This window comes from Brienomyrus brachyistius, unplaced genomic scaffold, assembly GCF_023856365.1.
Source record: "Brienomyrus brachyistius isolate T26 unplaced genomic scaffold, BBRACH_0.4 scaffold115, whole genome shotgun sequence".
In the NCBI taxonomy this organism is placed as follows: domain Eukaryota; kingdom Metazoa; phylum Chordata; class Actinopteri; order Osteoglossiformes; family Mormyridae; genus Brienomyrus; species Brienomyrus brachyistius.
The window spans coordinates 225,367-252,628 of record NW_026042390.1 but is presented as its reverse complement, the minus strand read 5'-3'; the positions used below and the strand labels follow the sequence as shown (position 1 = coordinate 252,628).

Sequence of the window (27,262 nt, the reverse complement as noted above, 5' to 3'; positions counted from 1 at the left end):
TCTGTCAGAGAATGGCATTGATGTCACTGAAACTTCAGTTTACTCTGGAATGTGCACAGAAGTCTTTAAAGAGGAGTATGGGTTGTACCAGGAGAAGGTGTACTGCTTTGTGCATCTGAGCATCCAGGAGTATCTCGCTGCTTTATATGTGTTTCTGTCAAACTCATCAGCTGACCTGCTGATGACTGCAGTGAATCAGGCATTAGAAAGCAAGAATGGACACTTGGACCTCTACCTCCGCTTCCTCCTTGGTCTCTCAACAGACTCCAGTAAGACTCTGTTACAAAGGCTACTGGGGCCAACAGGAATCAACTCACATACCATTAAGGAAACAGCTCAATACATCAAGGAGAAAATACAGGAGAATTTATCTCCAGAAAGGACCATCAACCTGTTCCACTGTCTGACTGAACTGGGTGACAATTCCCTAGTAGAGGAAGTACAAAGATACCTGAATTCAGGAAACATTTCAGCAGATGACCTCTCACCTGCACAGTACTCAGCTCTGGCCTTTGTGATGCTGATGTCAGATGAGGAGCTGGATGTGTTTGATCTGAAGAAATACATCAGATCAGATGAAGAGCACTGCAGGCTGCTGCCTGTGGTCAAGAACTCCAGGACGGCTCTGTAAGTGACATGGGGATGGGAAATCATGTCTGGTCTGGCAGTGATACATGAATATGGTTTGAAATGTGTAATATATACTATATATTTCTCCTCATGGATTAATAAGTGAGTTTTATTTTGATAATCACAGCTATAGCTGTTTGTATAGCAGTAGCTAATCTTGACCACAGACTTTATAATAACCGAAGGTAGTGATGTCACTTTTTGTTTGTTACTACGTTTCCATTCCCATCCAGTCTGCCTTCTGATCACAGGCACAGCATCCTAACCTGCTATAGAAACAGTGAGGGCTCTTTATCCACAGGGTGTATCAGTGGTATGTGAGTGTTATTGTCAGCAGGCGTGTTCATGTGATGGAGCCCAGAGCTTCCGTATGACTGCTGTCTCTGGCTGCTCACTGGCGCCCTCTGCTGGCCTCAGCTGCACCTGGCTGAGGATGTGACGGCACATCTAGTCCTGCAGAAATAGATAAACATTGTTTAAAATATAAAATGAATATGTATACATGTAATTTATTTCCCCTTTTTTATCATCAAGGTTAATTTTTAATCTAGTTTATATTAGCTGAAGGTAGTGATGTAGTAAAAGCAAAAAGACAAGATTTCCACGACCATCCTTTGTGTAACAAATAACCAAAGATACAGCATCATACAGAATGGTCCAGTTTTCATTAATAGTGGGAAAACCACTCATATTCGTTTCAGTTCTGGATGCTGTAGGAAGCATTTCTGTAAATACTGGGTGTGGTGCATGACTCTTTGGGTTCGGACTCTGTGTCCATGAGCGGAAGGTTGCTGGTTCAGATCTCTTGGCCAGCAGAGTGATGTCATCGCTGAGCCCTTGAGCTGTAGGGGTGCTGGATGCTGGCCGATCCTACACTGCGACCCCCAAACTTCCTCTGACCTGTATATGTGTCTGTGTGTCTCTTGGAGAGCAAGATGGGAGGGGCGAAAAGACAATTTCCCTATGGGGGTGAATGAAGTACCATTAATCATAAATCATTCAAACAAACAATTTTTCTAAAAGCCTGTTTCACAGGATTGATAGCTTCCCATTAGTATATTGTTGATTAGGGCTGGGAGGTAATAAAAAAATGTGTATTTAGTTTAAAGATATCGCAATAAATTATCATTTTGTGCCCCCCCCCCCCCCCCACATGCTGAATGCAATTTTCAGTTCAGTTCAGTTTTATTTGTATAGTGTGTTTTCACAACATTACATCATCTCAAAGCACTTTACAGCATCCCTGCCCAAAGCCCCCAGTGAGCAAGTCAGAGGGGACAGTGGCAAGGAAAAACTCCCTAGAAGGAAGAATCCTTGGGAGGAACCAGACTGAAAGGGGGAGCCCATCCTCCAGGGGGCAGTAGAGGAAGCCCTAACCCTAACCAGACTCAGAGGGGAACCCATCCTCCAGGGGGCAGCAGAGGAAGCCTTAACCCTAACCAGACTCAGAGGGGGAGCCCATCCTCCAGAGGGCAGCAGAGGAAGCCCTAACCCTAACCAGACTCAAAGGGGGAGCCCATCCTCCAGGGGGCAGCAGAGGAAACCCTAACCAGACTGAAAGGGGGAGCCCATCCTCCAGGGGGCAGCAGAGGAAGCCCTAACCCTAACCAGACTCAAAGGGGGAGCCCATCCTCCAGGGGGCAGCAGAGGAAGCCCTAACCCTAACCAGACTGAAAGGGGGAGCCCATCCTCCAGGGGGCAGCAGAGGAAGCCCTAACCCTAACCAGACTCAGAGGGGGAGCCCATCCTCCAGAGGGCAGCAGAGGAAGCCCTAACCCTAACCAGACTCAAAGGGGCAGCCCATCCTCCAGGGGGCAGCAGCAGGCCAGAAGGACGTCACTGGTAGTGGAGATGTCGCAGGCAGCAGGGTAGGCAGGATATCTTGAAAATTCGGGGTCGCCAGGCAGCACAGCCCAGGGGGATTAGGGGAAATAAAATGTGCAATTAGCCAAAGTAGGGGAGAGTAGAGACAGTGCGAACAGTTAGGTGAGTGCAGTATGTAAGCTCTGGCAGATATGGCTATGGCAGCATAAGTAGGAGGGAGAGGCAGGTGGGAACGCAGGCATGGGGAGTCCCTGAAATGTCAGCACTCCAATTCCACAAGGGGGTGTGAAGCTAAAGTGAGAGACTGACAGTTCAGTTTATTGAAAGCCAATGGCACCGATCCCCACCCAGCTCTACACCTCACACTATAGGTCTGACTGGGAGTGAGCAGTTAGCTAGAGCTAGAACTAGTGTTACTATATGCTAAACTAAACCGGTGTGATTTTAGTCTAGACTTGAATATTGAGAGTCTCAATCCTGAATCCCGCACATCCGGTGGAAGACTATTCCACAGCTCTATAAGAGAAAGCTCTGCAGCCTGCCGTAGCTCTTTCTACTCTGGGTACTAACAGATATCCTGCTCCTTGAGATCGAAGAAAGCGAGGAGAGTTGTATAAGGCCTGCAGATATTCTGGTGCAAGGCCATTCAGTGTTTTATAAATCAATAGCAGTATTGTAGTTAATCCGAGACTTAACTGGAACCCAATGAAGGGAGCATAGAACAGGGCTAATATAATCACATTTATTAGTGTTTGTAAGAACTCTGGCTGCTGCATTTTGTTCCAGCTGAAGTTTATGTGAGGATCCAGATGGGCTCCCAGAAAGGAAGGCATTACAGTATCCAGCCCGGAAGTTATAAAGGTGTCAGTGTTTCCGCTTCATGAAAGGAGAGCATCTTCCGAAGCTTGGCGAGGTTCCGTACAGGATAGAACACAGCTTTAGTGATGTTTTTTTATATGAGCATCGAAACATAAATCTGAATCAACCAGAAGACCAAGATCTCTGACCACTGTGTTAGGTTGGGTATGAAGACCACCAAGGTTGAGGTTGTCAAACTTATTTTGAGCTGCCTTCGGACCAGTTAACAGTACTTCTGTTTTTCTGTCTTTAACATAAAGAAATATTTGCCATCCAGCACCGGATATCTAGTCGACAGTCTTCTAACCGAGAGCTGTGATGCATCATCTGGCTTAACAGATATATATAACTGTGTATCATCAGCAAAACAATGAAACCCAACACCATGATTTCTGATAATGTGACCAATATATACAGTGTACAGTAGCGGCCCAGCACTGATCCCTGTGGGACACCATTGTAGGAATATTTAGCTCAGGTAAATTTTTATATCTCCACCAATATGTTTTGAAATTTATTACATTTTAATTAATTATTATTTAATGATGTTTATTAACTAATTGTTATGCCGAATGGTTGGTTGCTCCAAACTCAATTGCGAATCCCCGTGAGTCGGTTAATGTGAGACTTACATGGGATTCACTAGTTACCAGTATCGCTTAGTAACCTGGGTTAGAAGGCTCGTCCAGCAAACTGCATCACCAGGTTAGTGCTGGGCGATATGACGATATATATCGTGGGGACGATAGAAAAGTGTCTATCGTCCTATTTCTCTTCTATCGTTTCTATCGTTTCTAACCTAATTACTAACTTACTAACGAAAATATTGCATTAAATAGGCTATGACAAATGTATGATAATGTCTTGTCGCTATGCAATGCATACTCTACCCTTTATATAAGTGATAATCAAGAATAAAAATGAACTTTAAAAAAAAAACCTTTTCGCAAAGTAACTCCGTTTTGTGGTTTTGCGACATGACGCTTTACGTTGTTGCGACATGCTTTACGCTAGTGATGGAGAAGCAAGAGGTTGAAGATGAATGCCCGGAGTCGCAACAAACTGAAACTGCTATGCAGGCAGCATCCCAAGAAGTACTTTTACCGAAACGTGGAGGTACGTCAGTGATTTGGTTGCATTTTGGCTTCAAGAGCTCCGACACGGAGCAGAAGACAGTCATGTGCAAACTCTGCCAAAAGACTGTTTCCGTGCCCGACGCTAACACTGTCACGCCCGGCTCGTCCGCTCCTCCTGTGTGCCACGCCCCCTGCTTACCCACGTGTGTTTCCCGAATTGTACCCAGCTGTTTCCGTTTGCTGTCATTCAGTCTTGTGTATTTAACTCCTGGTCTCCCCAGTTTGTTTTGTCTGTCATTGATGTTTCCTGATGTCTGATGTCCCTTGCCCCGATTCCCACGAATAAACCCCCGTTTTCCCGTATCCCGCTTGCCTGCCTTCTCCTTACCCGCACGATCGTCCGTCAGCTACACCCTGGATCGTGACAAAATGACAGACCTCAAAAAGAAGCGGAGGAGACGGAGAGTCCCGCAGGGGACGATCCGTCTCGGCGCCTGCTCGCTCTCCAGGCTTTGGCTCCCGACAGGGGACGAGAGGGAAGTACCCGCCCTACCTCCAGCCCGGAGGCTGACCACACGCGACCCCGATCCCGTGTGGAAGTACTGGTTCTCCAGTGAGGACGAGGACGAGGAGCCCTTCCTCTACCCTTACCCGGAGCCGGAGGCCTTTCTTCCGCCGTCCGTTTTCACGGACATCGCGCCGCCTCCCGCCACCGCCAGGCGCCAGCGGGGGAGAAGGAGGAGACCGGCGATCGCCAGTACGGAGGACCTCCCTCCGTTCGCTGCCGCCGCTGCCGGCGGACCCCGCTCCCGTGCAGCCGCAGCCGCCTTCGCTGCCCCCTTCGCCTGCTGCAGCTCCCGGGCAGGCGCCCCCACTGCAGCAACCTGCAGCTCCTGGGCAGGCGCCCCCACTGCAGCAACCTGCAGCTCCCGGGCCGGCGCCCCCACTGCAGCAACCTGCAGCTCCCGGGCCGGCGCCCCCTCTGCAGCCACCTGCAGCTCCTGACCACGCTCCAAGTCCTGACCGCGCTCCAAGTCCTGACCGCGCTCCAAGTCCTGACCGCGCTCCAAGTCCTGACCACGCTCCAAGTCCTGACCGCGCTCCTGTCCCTTCTCCCCCTGTGACTGTTTCTCCCTCGCCCCGGCGAACTCGACCCCGACCTGGGGTCATGTCTGTGTCCCGTAAAGGGAGGGGACACAGACGCAGGGCTGGGGTCCCGCCCGCCCTGCCCCCTGGCTCGCCCTGCCTCGCCTGCGCTGGGGCTCGGGTGGCGCCCGCGGGTCCTGGCCCTCCAGGTCGGCTGTCGCCTGCGGGTCCCTCTCCGGTGCCTCGTCGCCCTGCCTCGCTCCCCCCTCCGGGTCCTGGTCGGTCGCCTGGGGGTTCCCCGACGGCGGCTCCTCGGTCGCCTGCGGGGCCCCCACCTTCGGCTCGTCGGAGGACGTCGCCGCCTGCAGCGGCTCCCCCCCTCGCCTTGCCTTCGCCCTGGCCCCTTCCAGCTCCCTCGTCCCCTTCCCTGGTGCTCCCTCCTGCTCCCTCCCTGGCCCCTCCGCGGGTCCCTCGCCCTGTCTCCTCTGCCCCTCCGTGGTCCCCTCCGGCTCCGGCCTCCCGGCCGCCTGCGGCCCCTCCGGCTGCCTCCCGTCGCCCGCTGGGGCTCCCACGGGCTCCCCTTTGTTCCCCCGCCTTCTCTCCCTTCTCTCCTGCCCTGGTCCCTCCTTTGTTTGTTCCTCCTGCCGTCTTTCCTCCTTTCTCCGTTCCTCGTTCCGTTGTTCCTCCCGTCTCTGCTCCTCGTGTTCCTCCTTCTCCCTCTGGGTTCCCTCCGTTCACTCCCGGTCCTTTTGTCCCGCCTGTTCCCTCTGTGTCCCCTTTTCTGGTCTGTTTGTCCGCTTTTCCTGTCCTGTGTAGTGTCCTGTCTTGGCTTCTGCCTTTGTGTCAGTTTTGCCTGTCTGTCTTGTTCCCTGTCCCTCGTTGATGGTTTTGGTTCTTGTTTTTCAGGTTTTGGTTCCCTGGTCTCGTCCCGTCCTTCGCCTCCTCCCGGGCGCGCCCGGTGCAGCGCGCCTTTGGGGGGGGGTTCTGTCACGCCCGGCTCGTCCGCTCCTCCTGTGTGCCACGCCCCCTGCTTACCCACGTGTGTTTCCCGAATTGTACCCAGCTGTTTCCGTTTGCTGTCATTCAGTCTTGTGTATTTAACTCCTGGTCTCCCCAGTTTGTTTTGTCTGTCATTGATGTTTCCTGATGTCTGATGTCCCTTGCCCCGATTCCCACGAATAAACCCCCGTTTTCCCGTATCCCGCTTGCCTGCCTTCTCCTTACCCGCACGATCGCCCGTCAGCTACACCCTGGATCGTGACAAACACAACAAACCTCTTTTACCACTTGAAGAAGGTCCACGAAAAAGAATACGGGAGAATCGAAAAAATGCGACGTAAAGAAAGTTGTGAAACAGCCCGGGCAAGTGGCGAGAAAAAATATAGCCAGCCTAAAATTAAAGAGTCTTTCATAAAAAGCACACCGTATGAAAAAACGTCCCAGCGCCATAAAGAAATCACATGTGCCATCTTGCATTACATTTGTAAAGGCATGACCCCCGTGTATACAGTTGAGAAGGGTAGCTTCCGAGACCTCGTCAAAGTCCTTGACCCGAGGTACGTTATGCCCAGTCGTAAGCACTTCAGTAAAGTCGAGTTGCCTCGCTTATATAACGCATGCCGGGCCGAAGTAGAGAAGGATGTTCGCAGTGTGGTCCATTATGCCTTGACAACTGACCTGTGGACGAGCAGAGCTACGCAGCCCTACATGAGCGTAACCATCCATTACATCAGCAAAGACTGGGTCCTCCATGCTCGCTGTTTACAGACTGCGTACTTTCCAGATGACCACACGGGAGCCATGATAGCCCAAGGTGCGTTACTCGTGCAGTAATTTGTATGATGTACTTTTAGTTTACTGTTCTGTCATTTTTACTGTAGTAATTCCGAGTGAGACCCCTTAAAGTATTTATCTATCTAGGTCTGAGAGATGCACTGGAGTCATGGGGACTGCAAGAATGCCACCTTGTCTGTGTCACCACGGATAATGCCACTAACAACATCTCTGCAATGGAACTGAATGAGTGGGAACGGCTACAGTGCTTTGGTCATCGTTTACAGCTAGCCATTGGTAAGTGTAAAACAATCTAAAAATTGCCTAGTGTAATATTGCAATGGGAATACTATACTAACAGCAAAAATATTAGTGAATTGAGATTAGTTTGGTTATCCTGTGTTATGTTTGATGTACAAGACATTATTATTGAACAAGTTATACTTGCCTACATTTTATTCATTATTTATTATTTTACCCTTTTATGGCAAAAACTGAATACTAGCTGCCCACAGATCTAGTTGTATTACCATACGTTAAATGTTAAATAAATCTATAAATTGGTTAAGGAATACATGATCAAGTTAAAATGTCAAAATATGTTATTAAATTACATACTTTTCCATTTGATCCAAACAGAGAACGCTCTGAAAGCTCTCACACCAGCATCTACAAAGCAGGCTGTGGAACGTGCAGTTGGAGTCTGTAAAAAGGTGGTCAGTGCCTTCTCCAACTCATGGAAGAGAAAACGTGACTTGGCCAAGGCACAAGCAGTGCTGGGCTTGCCTCCCCATCAGCTCATTACTGAAACCCCTACAAGATGGGGCTCTCGGCAGCAGATGATAGAGAGGTTCCTTGTACAGGAGAAAGCTCTTTCACAGGTCCTCCTTGCAGACAAGAAGGTGAGACATGGACATTACACACTGATTTTCATTGTGGATTCTGATTTGTTTGTAGCCTAGATTCACCTCATGATAGTAACCCATTTTCTTTGCTTGCTATCTGACTTAGGCAAGACACCTGGTGCCAAGCTGGCAAGACATGGTGGTGCTAGAGTCCTTAAACAGAGCACTGGGTCCACTGTTCGGGTTTATTGATGCTTTGTCGGGGGAGAAGTATCACAGCGTATCTTTTCTGAAGCCGATACTGCACCTCTTTAACAACGAAATCCTCAGCCAGAAGGATGGGGATACAGAGCTCACAAAAGCAATAAAAGAGGGCATTCTCAAGTACCTTAATGAAAAGTATGATGACCATACCACCAACAACCTTCTGGACATGGCGACACTTGTTGACCCACAGTTTAAGACAGCCTACATGAAGGAAGAGAGGGTGGAGTTCATAAAAATGAGAGCTGCAGCAGAGCTGGTGGACATGGCGGCACCTAAAAGTGCACAAACAGAAGCAGCCTCCATTTCACCCCCAGCTGCTGAAGATAATCCAGAGCTTCCCTGTCCCCATCCCACAAAGAAAACAAAGAAGAGTTTGGGTAGCTACTTCAAAAAGGCAGGTCAAGGTACCACCCACTCCCAGCCAAGCAGAGCATCCATTGAACTGGAGCTCTCCATGTATCTTCAGGCACCTGGGCCTGACTCGGAGACCGACCCTCTGGAATGGTGGAGGCAGCATGAGTTGAGTTTCCCATCGGTGGCCAGGCTCGCCAAGAAGTACTTAAGCATTCCCGCTACTAGTTCTTCATCTGAAAGGGCCTTCAGTGCGAGTGGGAACATCATCACATGTAAGAGGTCATGTCTTAAGCCAAACACAGTTGACCAACTTGTCTTCCTCGCACTCAACCTCTAAATTTGACAGAGACATTTTTTCTACTTTTACAAAGTAGCCTTTTATGTTTGCACTTTTATTCATGGCTAATGCCTTAAACAGTGTTATGTTCAACTCTGATATTTACTTTTGATACTTTATTTTGGTTTGCAAACTTTGCACTACAAGGTTGAAAAATGTTTTGTGTTTATTTTTTATAATTGAGTGCTTTTCTGCTCAGAAACCTGAAATGGTTGTGCACTTTAATTTTTTTTTTTTAAATAGAGTTTATTTTGATAATACTATTTAAATAACTATGATGTGGATAAAAAAAATGTGAAGGCTACTGTAGCTCTACCTCCACCACATCTGTTGTCATTTGATACATTTATATTGCTAAACTAAAATGTATTTTTCTCATTTGTGACAGTTCAGTTAAATGTAACTTCAAAATAAAGTTGCAAAAAAAAGTATGCAATGATATTTTTGTCAAACTTTTCAGAGAATAACTGAAAACGTACTTTATTGTGGTATATCGTGATATATATCGTTATCGTGATATAAATTAATCCATATCGCGATATATGATTTTTCCATATCGCCCAGCACTACACCAGGTAATGCAAACGATCGGTAGTGAAGCTCCCCTCACGGCCGATGAGAGAGAGTCTCGCGATTTTTCAGGCAAGTTTGAGGTTTCAGAGCTTAGTAGCCAGATCGCACAGAGGCTGGACTATTGTGAGCTCTCAATGAAGGAGGCTGAAGGTGTGTAAAAGACATGCATTTATTCCTAACTAACACTACAACTAACATAGGACAGACATAACACTTAACACAAACAACAAACACGAAATAACAGAATAGAACCAGACAGAATGTAACATGAAAATGCAGTGACCAGATTTAAAATGGGTAACCTTAAAAGGGAAATACTGTTCTGCAAAGCAAGCACAGTTTGTGGAAACACGACCTTAAAGTCATAAAGCAGGCTAACAGAACTGCTTAGGTTGTTAGAATGAAAGGAAGCTGGTTTACTTGTTTGCAGAGTGAGGGGGTCTTAGCAGTAGGTCGCAGAGGTGATGAGCTGAGGGAATGGTAGCACCCAAGAAGGCGCGGCGTCTGGAGCGGTTGTTGGAGTGGAGCCCCTTGGATTCTCTCTCCTTGTGAAGCTTTAAGGTGAAAGGCTCTGTCTTGGTTGCAGTTCTCTGTTGGGTAGCAGGCCTTCACCGGCAGGCTTCAGGAGGGCTTCTCACGGGCTGCTCTTCTCCCGGGGCTTCTCTTCTCCTCCCTCTGCGGGGCTGATGTTCTCCTCTGCTCCTCTCTCTTCTTCTCCCTGCTCTGTTCTGAGGTGCCATGTTTTATGATCTAAAGTTCATGAATAGGGATGACCAGGAATTCGACACTTGAAGCAATGGCTGATCATCTAGTTGGCAGGTTTTCAGTCCTTTTGGGATTTATGACTAGACTGGTACCACTTTACCGATGATTTTCATTAAACTGGTGTAACTTTTAATACATACAGTTTCATGGTAACCACTGACCAGATTTGGAATCAGGAGTGATTTTCCATCAGTTTGACACCAAACATGCCATACCAGCCTGGGGGGTCACACCTCATACCATCTGTATTAATTAACAATTTCTGATATTATGTATGTTAATAAATCCCATCCATATACATCAACAGAGGTTGCTACTTTGGATCATTTGTACGGACATTACATTACATATTCACATTTAAATAGCACATCTTACTCTTAGATAGACGTGGCCCTTAGTTTGTGGTAATACCAATTTAAATTGCACATGTGGGAACAACATATAACTTTGGACCTGGAGACGAAGGGAGGCTATATGGTATATCAAACGTTAACAAGTAATGATCTGAAAGCAGAGGATTCTGAGGTATAATAGATATGTGATCCACCAGGACACCATAGCTAAGAATCAAATCCAGGGTGTGGTTGCAGGCATGAGTAGCCCGACTACAGTCTGACAAACATCTACAGAGTCAAGGATAGCAGAAAACGTTGTTAAAGGATTGCTGTCGTTCTACATGTGAATATTAAAATCACGGCTTTATCAGTAGTGACACCAGGATTGTTGAAAAATCTGCAAACTCCAATGACCAGGCCGTCTATACACAATAACAATGGTGACTGGAGGTTAGGGACCAGGCGGTCTATACACAATAACAATGGTGACTGGAGGTTAGGGACCAGGCGGTCTATACACAATAACAATGGTGATTGGAGGTTAGGGACCAGGCGGTCTATACACAACAACAATGGTGATTGGAGGTTAGGGACCAGGTGGTCAACACACAATAACAATGGTGACTGGAGGTTAGGGGCCATGCATTCTATACAGAATAACAATGGTGATTGGCGGTTAGGGACCAGGCGGTCTATACACAATAACAATGGTGATTGGAGGTTAGGGACCAGGAGGTCTATACACAATAACAGTTGTGATTGGAAGTTAGGGACCAGGCGGTCTATACGCAATAACAATGGTGATTGGTGGTGAAGAACTACACAGAGATGATCCCGCAAGACTAAGAAGAAGAATTTCAAATGTGCTAAAGCTATAAGCACTTTGCTCAGACACTCCTAGGTCAGACTGAAATATTGCAGCAGCACCAGCACCTTTGCCATCTGGTCGAGGGTTATGCTGTAATCAGCTGGAGTAGATTCATTTAGTGCCATGAATTCATTCGGTTTAAGTCAGGTCTCTGTAAGGCATAAGGACCAAGACTAAAATCAGTAATCATTTCATTTATTAGGAGCCAGTGATCTTACATTCAAAAGTCCAAGTTTTAGCCTTTCATTACACCTATTATCTAAAAACGGATTTGGTTTAATTATTATTAAGTTATCATGACATACACTATGGTGAAATAGACCTCCATGATTAAAAGACGCGGGGAACAGACACAGTCCCAGTAACATGAACCTTAGGTGACGACTCTAAGCGACTAGCAGGCGGTCGGTTATGCCGGTTTGCCTGCTGCCTGGACTTGGCCCTGGCTAGTCAGCGATTTTCCTGGAGACTGTGAGCTATGCTTTTGGACAGGAGATTGGCACCAGCCCACGAGGGGTGAATACCGTCCCTCTTCAAAAGCCCAGACCTACCCCAAAACGTTTACTAATTGTCTATATAACCCACAGCATTTTTCGGGCACCATTCTGACAGCCAGCGATGCAGCAACGATAATCTGCTGTATATTTCATCACCATGTCTAGCAGGGATGGGGCCAGAGTGCGTTACTGACACACACATCTTCGCAAGGCTGCACACCTCTATGAAATTTGTCTTTGCAGAATCATGCACAGTCAATAGTTATAGCTCTACATAAATTTTATCGTTCTTTTCTTTTTTTAAGATGTGAACAGAATGCGCAACCATGTTGGGGTGTAACGTCAGTTCCCTAACTGAAACTTGCCAAGGGGGGGGGGGGGGTGACCTATAATATATTTTGCCGAGCTCAGGAGTAGAAAATGTTTGTGAAAATTCGGGACAAATTGCATATTTTTGTGGATCAGTGCAGAACGATTTTGCCCAGAGGAATAGCGATTCATGTTGTGATTGGCTGGTTGCATGTTGGGCTATGATTGGTCAATTGGTTGTCAGGCAACTGTGATACTCCAATAGTGAAACAGCTGGCATGGAATTCCATGATAAGTCACTTTGTTTATTATAATAATAATACATCATGCTTAATGTATTATCATTAAAATTATGCTTAAAAATGGAGGTTACACATCACAACGGACAAGCGTTTACCTAATTAATAGGCAGAGTTCATTTAAAAACCATTAATGGTTCTTCATATTTTATCTTAAGTTTTGATTGTAATGAAAGGATCTGCAAAGAAGGGATTCATAGCTGGGTTATCAAGGCTGTCTGCAATGTTCTTACTTTGTACAGAAACTAACATTCGTAAGGGCTTGTCTTGTTCGTCCCTCCACATAAGTTATGGGGTCTGCTGTCATATGCTGGCTGGGGAAAAATAATACCTGCTTTTGTTTCTAGTAGAATAGATTACTGTAATGGCCTCTTGTCTGGTCTGCCTAAGAAATCTATTTCACTTCTACAATGGACCCAGAATGCCGCTGGCAGAGTATTTACACGCACCAGTCACAGGGATCACATCTACAATGGTTGGGAAGCTCAAAATTCCCACCAGAAAGCTGCACTTGAATGGCTGACATTATGGCTGCTGACTCAAAGATAGAAGTTGGTGATGTGACAATACTGAACTTACCAGAATGGCAAACGCATGGTTACTGCAAGGGACAATGCTTGTGAAATTCTGTGCAATGTTTCTTTTTAACTGCCTCAGAATCTTAGGCTAGAAAGCTGAACTGAAAGCAAATCATGAATCCTTCTGTTATCTTGCTTTGTATGTAGCCTAAGCGCGTTTCCCCAGCAAAGACGATAATCGCCGGTTAGTCACTGTCAGATATCGACACCGGGATACTTGTCTGATTACGCTCATTACCGATAATATCGTCATATCACCCAGACGTAATTGGTGATTTGACATGTTCCCAGGTATAACAATACAGGGAGAAAAAGGATTTTACTCATGGGATCAGGAATCCAAGTGCCAGTTGCTGCTGCATTAGCTGCTGGGAATGTTCACATCTCCTCCTTTCAGTGATACGTGTCGAGTGTAGGGACACCTGGCAGAAAGATGGCTAAGGACTGCACTGGAAGCACTGGTCTGACTCTTATGGGAAGTTCACGTCCATCTTGCTATTGATGTGTTCCTATACCTGTATATTCTGTGATTTTTGGCTGTAGCTTGTACTTAATGATTTTACCTCTAGTTTTGAGCAAAGATGCACTGACTCACAATTAGTGATCATATGACTGCAGCAGATTGTCAGGACACACAGAAGACTCTGCAGACTATAATTCATTTTGAAGTGTAAGCTGTGCTGCTAATTATACTGAAAACAAATGCTTATTGTAATGCTTTGTATTTTACTAATGTGTAGGATGTGTATATGTCTGTGTCTTAAAGTGTTTTCTGTTTCAGGCTGAACAGCTGTGATCTCATAGATAAACACAGTGATGTGCTGTCTTCAGCTCTAAGATCAAACTCTTCCCCCCTGAGAGAGCTGGACCTGAGTGACAATAACCTGAAGGATTCAGGAGTGAAGCTGCTCTCTGCTACACTGGGGGATTTACACTGTAAACTGGAGATATTGAGGTCAGTATTACTGGGTATTCCACACTGTAAACTGGGGATACTGAGGTCAGTATTACTGGGTATTTCACACTTTAAACTGGGGATACTAAGGTCAGTATTACTGGGTATTCCACACTCTAAACAGGGGGTACTGAGGTCAGTATTATTGGGTATTCCACACTGTATACTGGAGATACTGAGGTCAGTATTACTGGGTATTCCACACTGTAAACTGGGGATGCTGAGGTCAGTATTACTGGGTATTCCACTCTGTAAACTGGAGATACTGAGGTCAGTATTACTGGGTATTCCACACTGTAAACTGGGGGTACTGAGGTCAGTATTGCTGGGTATTCGACACTGTAAACTGGGGATAATGAGGTCAGTATTACTGGGTATTCCACACTGTAAACTGGGGATACTGAGGTCAGTATTACTGGGTATTCCACACTATAAAGAGGAGATAGTGAACAATTAGCTAAGGGAAAGGGAGGAGGGGGCCTGCCTTGTCTTAGACACTAAATTGTAATTCTTGAAATATTTATTAGAGCATCACATTTATTTAATAATTGTAACGGTGAGGTGATATTATTTATTGGGGAGTTTCTGTCTCTCTCTCTGCAGGCTGTCAGGCTGTAGGGTCACAGAAGAAGGCTGTTCTTCCCTGGCTTCAGCTCTGAGGTTAAACCCCTCACACCTGAGAGAGCTGGATCTGAGCTACAATCACTCAGGAGTGAAGCTGCTCTCTGCTCTACTGGAGGATCTCAGCTGTAAACTGGTGAAGCTACAGTGAGTACAGAATATGCATTTTACACAAAAGTAACTGGACACCAAGAAAACCCACAATGCCTTTCAGCAGTTACATAATAAACAAACACAAGCCGCTTCTGTTTTCTTCTCCTACTTCCTTACATCCCACAATCTTATCAGCCCTCGATCCATGTTAGAAATAATTAAGCAGTGAAGCAGGAAACATTCATTCAACCATATAATCCATGCAAAACATTTGTGTTGGTTAGCAAAGTTAACGGCACTGTTACAGTTAAACATGCTGACTTTAACATGTTATGGTTAAAATGATTTTTAATAATTTAATTGTTTTCTAAAAATCCATTATGTCATGGTCCCTATTCTCCTCATTTGAATAGAGAGCTGCAGTGTAAAAAGTGGATTTAAAAGTGTTTAATTTTTTTAAGGGTGGGCCTGTGTGAACTCACAGAGAAATGCTGTGAGGCACTGGCTTCAGCTATCAGATCAAACTCCTCACAACTGAGAGAGCTGGACCTGAGTGACAATGACCTGCAGGACTCAGGAGTGAAGCTACTCTCTGCTGGACTGGGGGATTTATACTGTAAACTGGAGATACTGAGGTTAGTATTAGTGGGTATTCCACACTGTAAACTGGAGATACTGAGGTCAGTATTACTGGGTATTTCACACTGTAAACTGGAGATGCTGAGGTCAGTATTACTGGGTATTTCACACTGTAAACTGGAGATACTGAGGTCAGTATTACTGAGTATTCCACTCTGTAAACTGGAGATACTGAGGTCAGTATTACTGGGTATTTCACACTGTAAACTGGAGATACTGAGGTCAGTATTACTGGGTATTTCACACTGTAAACTGGAGATACTGAGGTCAGTATTACTGAGTATTCCACTCTGTAAACTGGAGATACTGAGATCAGTATTACTGGGTATTCCACTTTGTAAACTGGAGATACTGAGGTCAGTATTACTGGGCATTCCACACTGTAAACTTGGGATACTGAGGTCAGTATTACTGGGTATTCCACACTGTAAACTGGTAGTAGTGAGTTGAGTATTACTGGGTATTTCACACTGTATGCTGAAGATACTAAAGTACTGTAGAAAATAACTAATGATTTCAAAATAAAGCAGGAGTATCTAAGTCTACAGGTTTACTTAAAAAATAACATCAGACTCGCTAAGTAGAATGTCGTAAGGAAGATTAAACTGGAGACTAAGGATAACATTAAAGGTTTCTTCCAATATTTTAACTCCAAAAAAGCTCTAAAAGGTGAACTCACTCATCTGCAGGATAGTAAGGGCCTTATAATTGAAAGTGAAAATTGATATAGTAAATGAGTCTAATGATTATTTTATGCGGGTGTTCACAGTAGAGGACATGATTAACTTACCACCATTTAGTACAAATACAGTGTCGTATATAAACAATATACACTCTCTCCACAGTTATTTCCCCCCCTTGTAAATATTTGTAAAAAGGGTTAGAAAAAATCTTCATCTCACTCTCAAAAAATTAGAAAAATCCAACATTTCATTGAAATTAATTTATTCAAAGCAAAACAAATCCTTCATCAAGAAATAATAATTTTCAAGAAAAACACATGTGCCACGATTATTGGCAGCCCTGCTTTTAATACTCTGTACAACCTCCCTTTGCCAGTATAACAGCACTGAGTCTCCTATAACATTTTATAAGGTTGGAGAATACAGAGCAGGGCATCTGAGACCATTCCTCTTTACAGAATCTCTCCAGATCACCCAGGGTCCTCGGCCCTCTCTTGTACACTCTCCTCTTCAGCTCAGCCCACAGGTTTTCAGTGGGGTTCAGGTCAGGGGACTGAGATGGCCATGGCAGAAGCTTGATTCTGCTGTCAGCTGACCATTTTAATGTTGATTTGGACATGTGCTTAGGATCACCGTCCTGCTGGAAGATCCAATGAAGGCCCAGTTTTTGTTTCCTGGCAGCAGCAGCCAAATTTTGATATAAAATGTCCTGGTATTTCATGGACCCCATAGTGCCATGTACCCTAACGAGGTTTCCAGGGTTTTTGGAAGAAAAACAGCTCCACAACATCATGGAACCTCCACCATATTATACAGTTGGGATAATGTTCATTTCATTATAACCATCCTTCTTTTTACGCTAAACCCACCTTGAATGTTTATTGGTAAAAGCTCCATCTTTGTTTCATCAGACCATTGAATTTGATTCCAGTCAAAGTTGTAGTAATGTTTTGCAAACTACTGGCACTAACATTTTAAGTAACTGACAGAAAAAGCTTCTTTCTGTCATAACTTTCAAAACGTCTGTTAGCATGAAGGGGGCGTCTGATGGTTTTTTGGAGACGTGGTAACACCAAGATTTTACTTTGTCTGGTAATTGACTAACAGTCATCCTTGGGGATTTTTTGTCTCTCTTACGATCCTCCTCACTGTATGTGGGGGCAAAATAAACTTGGTTCCTCTTTCAGGCAGGTTTCTAACAGTTCCAGTTGATGTCCACTTTTTAATTATTGCCCTAACAGTAGAAATGGGCATTTTAAGGCGAGTAGCTATTTTTTAATCCCCATTCCCTGACTTATGAAGGTCAGCACACTTCTCCCTCATTTGGTCTGTGTGTCTCTTATCTTTCCCATGTTCATGGATGACTAAGGGAATTTGCCCTCTGTGTCTCCTCATGTTTGTACCCCAGTTACTCAGGAAGTCATGGATTACAGCTTGAAGGTTCCTATTCACTCCAATCAACTCAAAGATGTATAATTTACATGGGAAACATGCTTCAGTTACATTGTGTTCACTATAATTTCCAGAGATGCCAATAATCGTGACTCATGTGTTTTTCTTAAAAATAATTATTTCTTGATGAAGGATTTGATTTTTCTTCAAATAAATTGATTTTAATTAAAGTTGGATTTTTCTCATATTTTCTTTGTGAGATGGAGCAACTTCACCAGAAGGTGGATTTTTTCTTACCCCTTGTACAAAGGGCTGCCAATAATTGCGGATTACTGGAAAAGTAATGGAAGCTATAATCTAAGTGAAAATGGTATATCACCTGGATACAAATAACATTCTGAGGGATAGCCAACATGGATTTAGGAGAGGTACATCCTGTTCAAGTAATCTACTTGAGTTCTTTGAGGAAGCTACAAGAGAAATTGATCACAAAAAGTACTTAGAATTGCTGAAGGCCTTTGATGTTGTCCCCCTGAAACGGCTCTTGCTTAAGTTCAAAGCTGCAGGGATTTTAGGAACTGTAGCAGCTTTTTGGAGACGTGGTAAAGATTTGTAAAAAGGGTTCAGTGGGGATCACCGCGTGGACATCGTGGGCGGTGCCTCTGGACTGGCAGACCAGGGTGGTGGTCACCCTCTTCAAGAAGGGGGACTGGAGGGTGTGTTCCAACAATAGGGGGATGACACTCCTCTGCCTCCCTGGTAAGGTCTATTCGGGGGTGCTGGGGAGGAGGGTCCATCGGATAGTCGAACCTCAGATTCAGGAGGAGCAGTTTTCGCCCTGGCCGTGGAACAGTGGACCAGCTCTATACTCTCGGCAGGGTTTTGGAGGGTCCATGGGAGTTTGCCCGACCAGTCTACATGTGTTTTGTGGACTTGGAGAAGGCATTCGACCGTGTCCCTCATGGAGTCCTGTGGGGAGTGCTCCGGGAGTATGGGGTCCCCGGCTGCCTTATAAGGGCTGTTCGGTCCCTGTACAACTGGTGTCAGAGCTTGGTCCGCATTGTCGGTAGTAAGTCGGACTCGTTCCCGGTGTGGGTTGGAGTCCACCAGGGCTACCCATTGTCACCGATTCTGTTCTTAACTTTTATGGACAGAATTTCTAGGTGCAGCCAGGGCGTTGAGGTTGTCCGGTTTGGTGACCTCAGGATTAGGTCTCTACTTTTTGCAGATGATGTTGTTCTGTTGGCCTCATCAGACCGTGACCTTCGACTCTCACTGGAGCAGTTCGCAGCTGAATGTGAAGCGACAGGGATGAAAATCAGCACCTCCAAATCCGAGACCATGGTCCTCAGCCGGAAAAGGGTGGAGTGCTCTCTCCGGGTCGGGGAGGAGGTCCTTACCCAAGTAGAGGATTTTAAGTATCACGGGGTCTTGTTCACAAGTGAGGGAAGGATGGAGCGGGAGATCAACAGGTGGATCAGTGTGATGTCAGCAGTGATGCATCATGGTGAAGAAGGAGCTGAGCCAAAAGGCAAAGCTCTGGATTTACCAGTCGATCTACGTTCCTACCCTCACCTATGGTCATGAGCTGTGGGCAGTCACTGAAAGAACAAGGTCATGAATACAAGCAGCCGAAATGAGTTTCCTTTGCAGGGTGGCTGGGTTTTCCCTTAGAGATAGGGTGAGGAGCTCAGTCATTCGGGAGGGATTCAGAGTAGAGCCGCTACTCCTCCGCAGGGTGGCTGGACTCTCCCTTAGAGATAGGGTGAGGAGCTCGGTCATTCGGGAGGGACTCAGAGTAGAGCTGCTCCTGTGCATTGAGAGGAGCCAGATGAGGTGGCTTGGGCATCTGGTCAGGATGCCTCCTGGATGCCTCCCTGGTGAGGTGTTTCGGGCATGTCCCACTGGGAGGAGGCCCCAGGGAAGACCCAGGACACGCTGGAGAGACTATGTCTCTCGGCTGGCCTGGGAATGCCTCAGAATTCCTCCAGAGGAGCTGGATGAAGTGGCCAGGGAGAGGGAAGTCTGGGTTCCCTGCTTAGACTGCTGCCCCCACGACCTGACCCGGAAAAGCGGTAGATAATGAATGGATGGATGGATGGATAGATGGATGTAGCAGCTTGGCTTGAAAACTGATTAACAGACAGGAAGCAGTGGGTAGTTATTAGAGGCACAATGTCACAGTGGGCCTGTGTACCGCAGGGTTCAATTTTAGGACCACTATTATTCCTAATTTACATTAATGATATTGACACAGTAGTTTACATGCAGTAAACTAGTTAAATTTGCCGATGACACTAAGGTGGATGGTGTAGCAGATACTGAACTAGCAGCACAGAGGCTACAATGGGATCTTGATTTAATTAGCAACTGGCCTGATACCTGGCAGATGAAATTTAACGTAGATAAATGTAAGGTAATCCATGCAGAGAGCAGAAATATAAAGTACAGATATTTATGGGTTCCACTGAAATAAAGGTAGCTGATCATGAGAAAGACCTTGGTGTGTATGTTGATGCTTCTATGTCCCACTCTCACCAGTGTGGGGAAGCAATTAAAAAGGCCAATAGGATGTTGGATCTCTAGGTGTGTGGAGTTTAAGTTAAATTAGGTGATGCTAAGATTATACAATGCCTTAGTAAGACCCCACCTAGAATATTGTTTTAATGTGAGAGGGGGATATAGGGCTTTTGAAGGAACAAACAGGTTCGCTTTGGTCTGTTCAGAAATATTTATTAAAATATACACAAAATTATGATACATTTCATAAGCATTGATTGATAATCCCATTAAGTAATAAAATGGAAAAGTAGCTGCAAGCCATCTACACTCGGACGTGCTATAATCACCCACCTTCACACATGGACCGGGAAGTAATACTGTAAATGAGCTCATTTCAAATTTGATGCCTGCTACATGTCCCAAAAAAGTTGGTACGGGAGAAACAAATGGCTGAAAATGCAAGAAAGTTTAAAAAGATTCAGCTGGGAGAACATCTAGCAACTAATTAAGTTAACTCATATCAGGTCTGTAACCTGATGAGCTATAACAGGGATGTCAGAGAGGCAGAGTCTCTCAGAAGTAAAGATGGGCAGAGTCTCTCCAATCTGTGAAAGAGTGAATAAAAAGATTGTGGAATACTTTAAAAACAATGTTCCTCAACGTCAAATTGCAAAGGATTTGCAAATGTCATCATCTACAGTGCATAACATCATCAAAAGATTGAGAGAAACTGGAGATATCTCTGTGCGTAAGGGACAAGGCCGAAGACCTGTATTGGATGCCCGTGGTCTTCGGGCCCTCAGACGACTCTGCATCACTCATCGGCATGATTGTGTCAATGACATTACTAAATGGGCCCAGGAATACTTCCAGAAAGCACAGTCGGTAAACACAATCTTGCCAGCTAAAGCTCTATCATGCAAAAAGGAAGCCATATCTGAACATGTCCTGTGGGCCAAGACTCATTTGAAATGGACTGTTTCAAAGTGGGAAAGTGTTCTATGGTCAGACGAGTCCAAATGTGACATTCTTGTTGGTAATGAAGGGTGCCGTGTCCTCCGGTATAAAGAGGAGGGAGACCTTCCAGCGTGTTATCAGCGTTCAGTTCAAAAGCCAGCATCTCTGATGGTATGGGGGTGCATAAGTGCATAATTATCTGTGACACCCCTTGTACACTGTGAGCAGATATCAGTGCTGAATACTTTTTATATTGAGTTACATGTTTTATGTGAATTACTTTGTACTGAACTGAAGGCCAGTATTTCCCACTGTGAATATGTTGTTGCAGACGTCCATCCAGAAATCAGAGCTGGGGGAAAGATAAGGTCCTTATTCCAATTAATTTTTGGTACAAATATCAATGTGTCTGTCGCAGATGGAGGATTATATATTCTAGAGGTTAGTTTCTTTTTATTTTTAAGTTGCAGAATGTTGTCTCATTTTAGGAGGATTCAGTGTATTACGTGTGAGCTTCATTTTGGTTTTGATGCTGGATTCAATTAGTAAATATTAGTAAAAATGCCTATTCTCAATTAAGATTTTTGGATTAAGTCTTCGAATGTCGTGAAATGACTGTTACTGAAAAGGAGGTGGAGATGTGTAATCCCTTTCTGTCCCCGTGAGTGATAGTGAATAGTGATATTGTGAAGTAGGAAGTCCAGATCATTCCAGATTGGCGTGTATTTACAGGGTCTGAGAGTACAGTTAGTGATTTTAATGGCTTTCCACTGGGCTGTCAGTGCTATGGAAATGGCAGCACTGTGTTGTCAAAGCAGATTTGTTTCTTTAATGAAATTTTGAGTAAGTCTGCATGTCTGATTTTTACAGTACAGCTGCTCCTGCTGTAACCATGAGCTGCTGTTACTACTGTAATGTGACCATTTAGTTAAGTCTTGCAGTTGATTTGCTAAGTAATAATTAAGAAAAATGATCTTTTAATCCACCTTGAGATTTATGTTTCTGTAATGTGGAATGTTTGATTTTGCGTTTTTGTTTTTTGATTACTGCTTTACACACTTGCTAAACATCTCTGGGAACTCCTTCAAGACTGTTGGAAAACCATTTCAGGTGACTACCTCTTGAAGCTCATCGGGAGAATGCCAAAAGTGTGCAAAGCAGTAATCAGAGCAAAGGGTGGCTATTTTGAAGAAACTAGAATATAAAACATGTTTTCAGTTATGTCACCTTTTTTTGTTAAGTACATAACTCCACATGTGTTCATTCATAGTTTTGATGCCTTCAGTGAGAATCTACCAATGTAAATGGTCATGAAAATAAAGACAACACATTGAATGAGAAGGTGTGTCCAAACTTTTGGCCTGTACTGTAGATACCCAAGTACCGGATATTTCTGGTGTGAAATGGACCATCCTGATTAGCTGAATCCCAGGCATCTTCAGACAGTGAGAATATTATGGGTGTTTTCCAGTTTATTCTGTATTTTGATAGATATGAAAAGAAAATTAAAATTTCATATATTGAGGGTTTTGTAAAAACAGCAAGATATCATTTGCAGAGAGACTAATTTTATGTTCAGTTATTAGTATGAATTCTATCTGGAGGGTTTATTGAATTCCATCTTAACTCAAAGGTTGTGTTTGGTCTTTATCAGGTTTCAATAACACTGTAATGGTGGGTAACTGTAGGGTTGTGTTTGGTCTTTATCAGGTCTCAATAACACTGTAATGGCCGGTAACTGGAGGGTTGTGTTGGGTCTTTATCAGGTTTCAATAACACTGTAATGGCCGGTAACTGGAGGGTTGTGTTGGGTCTTTATCAGGTCTCAATAACACTGTAATGGCCGGTAACTGGAGGGCTGTGTTGGGTCTTTATCAGGTCTCAATAACACTGTAATGGCCGGTAACTGGAGGGCTGTGTTGGGTCTTTATCAGGTCTCAATAACACTGTAATGGCCGGTAACTGGAGGGTTGTGTTTGGTCTTTATCAGGTCTCAATAACACTGTAATGGCCGGTAATTGGAGGGCTGTGTTGGGTCTTTATCAGGTCTCAGTAACACTGTAAAGGCCGGTAACTGGAGGGTTGTGTTGGGTCTTTATCAGGTTTCAATAACACTGTAATGGCCGGTAACTGGAGGGTTGTGTTGGGTCTTTATCAGGTTTCAATAACACTGTAATGGTGGGTAACTGTAGGGTTGTGTTTGGTTTTTATCAGGTCTCAATAACACTGTAATCTCTGGTAACTGGAGGGTTGTGTTGGGTCTTTATCAGGTCTCAATAACACTGTAATGGCCGGTAACTGGAGGGCTGTGTTGGGTCTTTATCAGGTCTCAATAACACTGTAATGGTCACTGCGCTCATACGTGATGGGATTTGTGATGCATGTTTAATTTCTCTTACCAGTCTATTGAAGAGTGGAGATAATATGCCCCAAAAATGTGTATAGATTTCTGCAGGGTAACCATCCGGTCTGGCGATTGGTTGTTAGGCATTTGGTGGAGGACCTTATGGAGTTCTTCTGATGTTAATGGTGCATCAAGAAGAGGTGGAGATTTCAGGTGTAGGAAGTACAAATCCAGACCAAGATTTTGTTTCAACAAACCAGTTGTACTCTGTGACTGTAACTCTATATTCAACTGGTTGGTTAAAACAAAATCTTGGTCTAGATTTGTACTCTCTGGACCTGAAATCTCCACCTCTGGTGTCAAGGGCATCTGCTGTTTCATTGGTTAATATGGGTAAGTCTAGATTATTTAAAAATGATTCTATATCAACTGGATCTGGTTCTGAGAAGTATAGGTTCTTATAAAATGTTCAAAAGATGTTAATGTTGCGTGATTATTGAAATATTTATTAGAGGAGTCACTTTTGCTTAAAAGTAATGCTTGTAATGGTGAGGTGATCTTATTTATTGGGGAATTTCTGTCGCTCTCTCTCTGCAGGCTGTCAGGTTGTAGAGTCACAGAAGAAGGCTGTTCTTCCCTGGATTCAGCTCTGAGGTCAAACCCATCACACCTGAGAGAGCTGGACCTGAGCTACAATCACCCAGGAGATTCAGGAGTGAAGCTGCTCTCTGCTGTACTGGAGGATCCCAGCTGTAAACTGGAGAAGCTGAAGTGAGTACAGAGTGTGTGTCTGACATGCTACAGATACTTATGCATGTATGTGAAGAAGAGGCACCAATTAATAAATGGATACAGCAGCACTATGTCATTCTGTTTCTCCTATAGTGTGGATCACGGTGGAGAGTGCAGGACCAGACCAGGCTTACAGAAATGTAAGTGTCTTTGCATGTTTTTATTAATAATAGCATTAAAACTATGTTATGGTTGTATTCACACAATTGTTGTGATGAGTGTGACTTTTTGCACTGTGTGTAGATGGATTTCCATGTTTGTGTTTAGGTGAGTTTCATGTCATTTTAGACAACATCCAAACGAGAAACAAAATATCAAAATCATCAACAAAAACACTATCAATTCATTTAATGATATTAAAAAGTATTTGTTACAAATGCTTTATAGCTGCTCGTATTGTGTTTGTGTGGGAGTGTAGGATGGTTAATATATATTCTGAATTAGTTATACATCTTTAATTTCACAAAAAAGAATCCTTTGCATTTGCTCTTTTTGCGGATGCCGTGAGTGTACGTGTTTCCTGTGTCAGATTCATTAGTATTGTCCTAAGACGGCACCCGTAAGCAGTGACTCTCTCCTAAAGTGTGAAATGTGAATTTGCATTTTTACAGAGTGGATCTCGAACACTCCTTAATATTCATGAGAGAATATTGCAGATTGGTCACTGAATCCCTTAAACCAGGGGAGCCCAAATCCAGTTCTGGAGGGCCAGAGTCCTGCACAGAGTAGAGGGATGACATTTTTGTCATCAACTCCTTGTGCTAATAACCACACAGCTCTTGAGCTGAATCATTTATGGTGGAACAGGGATAGAAATAAGCTACACAGGGCTCCGCCCCCCCAGGACTGGATTTGGACACCCCTGCCTTAGGCAGAAGAAACCGGCAGAACCTCATTCATCCATCCATTTTCCAAACCGCTTATCCTACTGGGTCACGACCCAGGATGGGGGGCCAGAGCCTATACCGGAATCAATGGGCACGAGGGACTGTGGGGGGAAACCAGAGTACCTGGAGGAAACCCCACGACGACATGGGGAGAACATGCAAACTCCACACACATGTGACCCAGGCGGAGACTCGAACCCAGGTCCCAGAGGTGCGAGGCAACAGTGCTAACCACTGCACCACCATGCCACCCCACCAGCAGAACCTGTCGATGTTAACTGGTCAATCAGGTAGTGCCCCTCTTATAAATATTAATCATACAGCCATGTAGGGCTTCGCTCATGAATATTAAAAAGTTCTCCTGATCCACGGTGCTAAAAGAAATTAGCGCCCGGGACACACTTGATATGTGGCGGAAAATATCAAATTTCATTTCGGCGCCCATGTTAACAGATTAGAGCGGCCGCGTGCGTGCGCGAGATGCGGGGCTCACGCCTCGCGGCAGCGGCGCCGCATCTAGAGTCACGCGCGCGGTAAGCGCGCGACCCAGAAGTATAAGCGGTTTGGAAAATGGATGGATGGGGTTCTGCCGGTTTCTTCTGCCTAAGGCAGGGGTGTCCAAATCCTGTTTTTCCGAATTAACGTAATAATCATCCTGTTTTTTTCCGAATTAATGAGATAATTATCCAGTTTTTCTGAACAATATTTTTCTGATTTGTTTAATTAATGAGCACTTTGCGCAGCACCTATTCCGCCCCACTCGACACTGCAGTATTTCTCCCGGATCAGTAGATACAGTATGACATGCTTCACGGAAATAAGCTGATGCATGTGAAATGCATTCAGACCGGCTTTGCTGTGACTAAAGACCATGTCAGACAATCGCTGCAAATACTGGATCCTCATGGAGCGCAACTCCGGCGCCAGAATCATCGTTTGTATCAGAGTCCAGGTCCAAACCTTTATTAAATATCACTTTAAATATGTAATAATATTGCTTAAATATTCTGTTATTGATGGCCATTTTCAAGCCGCACGCACCGGAATTAGCGGTTAGAAGGAAATATACTGACTTTAGTATTGATCTCTGGTGCCGTTTTGTGGTAAATATGCGTCTGATAAATATGTCTGATAAATGAATGTCGCTGCTTTGTCATTTTATTTCCCCATAATTAAGCTGTTAGTTTAGCTCGCGCCGCATTTTGCCGGCTCTTCCCTCCGACATTTCCTGAGCTGTTTCATAAGCTTCAGTTCCCGCTTCGTTAGGGGAAGCTGTGCTGTTTTTATATCGTACAGAAACATAAAGTACAGGCGGCCTGATGGGATTAATAATTCTTCCTCCTGCCTACAGACTCCTGCCAGCTGACGCTGGACCCCAACACAGCAAACAGATTCCTGTCTCTGTCAGGGGGGAAGAGGAAGGTGACAGGGGGGGCAGAGCAGCCATATCCTGATCATCCAGAGAGATTTGACAGCTGGAACCAAGTTCTGTGCAGAGAGAGTCTGACTGGCCGCTGTTACTGGGAGGCTGAGTGGGATGGATTTGGTGCCTGGATAGGAGTCACTTATAAAGGGATCAGGAGGAAAGGAGGGAGGGACTGTGGACTTGGATACAATGACAAGTCATGGAGTCTGTGCTGTAATACTGACAGATACTCTGTCTGGCACAATAATAAAGAGACTCTCATACCCATAAAGCCCTCAGGCTCCCGCAGAGTAGGAGTGTATCTGGACTGGGGGGCTGGTGCTCTGTCCTTCTACAGAGTCTCCTCTGATGGACTGACCCCCCTGCACAGATTCACCTCCTCATTCACTGAGTCCCTCTATCCAGGGTTTGGGGTTCATTATAGAAACTCCTCAGTGTCACTGTGACGTGCTGCTGGTTATCCTGGCAAAAAGGTCAAATCTCTGCTTTTTAGCCTTTATAATCCTTTTTACTCTGAAATGTACAGTACTGTACAAAAGTCTTAGGCAGGCAAAGAAAATTATGTTTAGATTATCCTCGTGTTGATGTAAAACTATGATATTATGCCTGTCAAAGTGTGTCAGCTTCGCCATTTCAGAACCTCTGCTAAAATCATCCAAGTATTTGCAGTGACCGTCCAGTGCAGCCATGTATTTTT

General features: G+C 44.8%; 1 protein-coding gene and 1 long non-coding RNA gene across 3 annotated transcripts; both read left to right on the top strand.

Annotated features, from left to right (window-relative positions):
- The first annotated feature begins 49 nt into the window (after positions 1 to 49).
- Positions 50 to 27,011, top strand: LOC125727749 (NACHT, LRR and PYD domains-containing protein 12-like). The gene is made up of 5 exons (XM_049004656.1): positions 50 to 627; positions 14,056 to 14,229; positions 24,058 to 24,231; positions 24,346 to 24,392; positions 26,491 to 27,011. Exons 1-5 carry the CDS (start codon positions 50 to 52, stop codon positions 27,009 to 27,011), a joined length of 1,494 nt encoding a protein of 497 aa, XP_048860613.1.
- On the top strand, positions 22,812 to 23,660 carry LOC125727744 (uncharacterized). Of its 2 annotated transcripts, none has more exons than XR_007388833.1 (3): positions 22,812 to 23,106; positions 23,219 to 23,274; positions 23,443 to 23,660. It is a non-coding gene; the product is annotated as an uncharacterized LOC125727744 (long non-coding RNA). The 2 variants fall into 2 exon arrangements; XR_007388832.1 differs by having other exon boundaries at positions 23,387 to 23,660.
- Positions 27,012 to 27,262: the final 251 nt, after the last annotated feature.

What these genes read in the sequence shown, in the direction of transcription:
- LOC125727749 (XM_049004656.1), top strand. Translation starts at nt 50, where the DNA reads ATGTGCACAGAAGTCTTTAAAGAGGAGTATGGGTTGTACCAGGAGAAG. An exon ending in AAGAACTCCAGGACGGCTCT is followed by an intron (nt 628 to 14,055) that starts GTAAGTGACATG and finishes TTTCTGTTTCAG; the next exon opens with GCTGAACAGCTGTGATCTCA. An exon ending in TGTAAACTGGAGAAGCTGAA is followed by an intron (nt 24,232 to 24,345) that starts GTGAGTACAGAG and finishes TTTCTCCTATAG; the next exon opens with TGTGGATCACGGTGGAGAGT.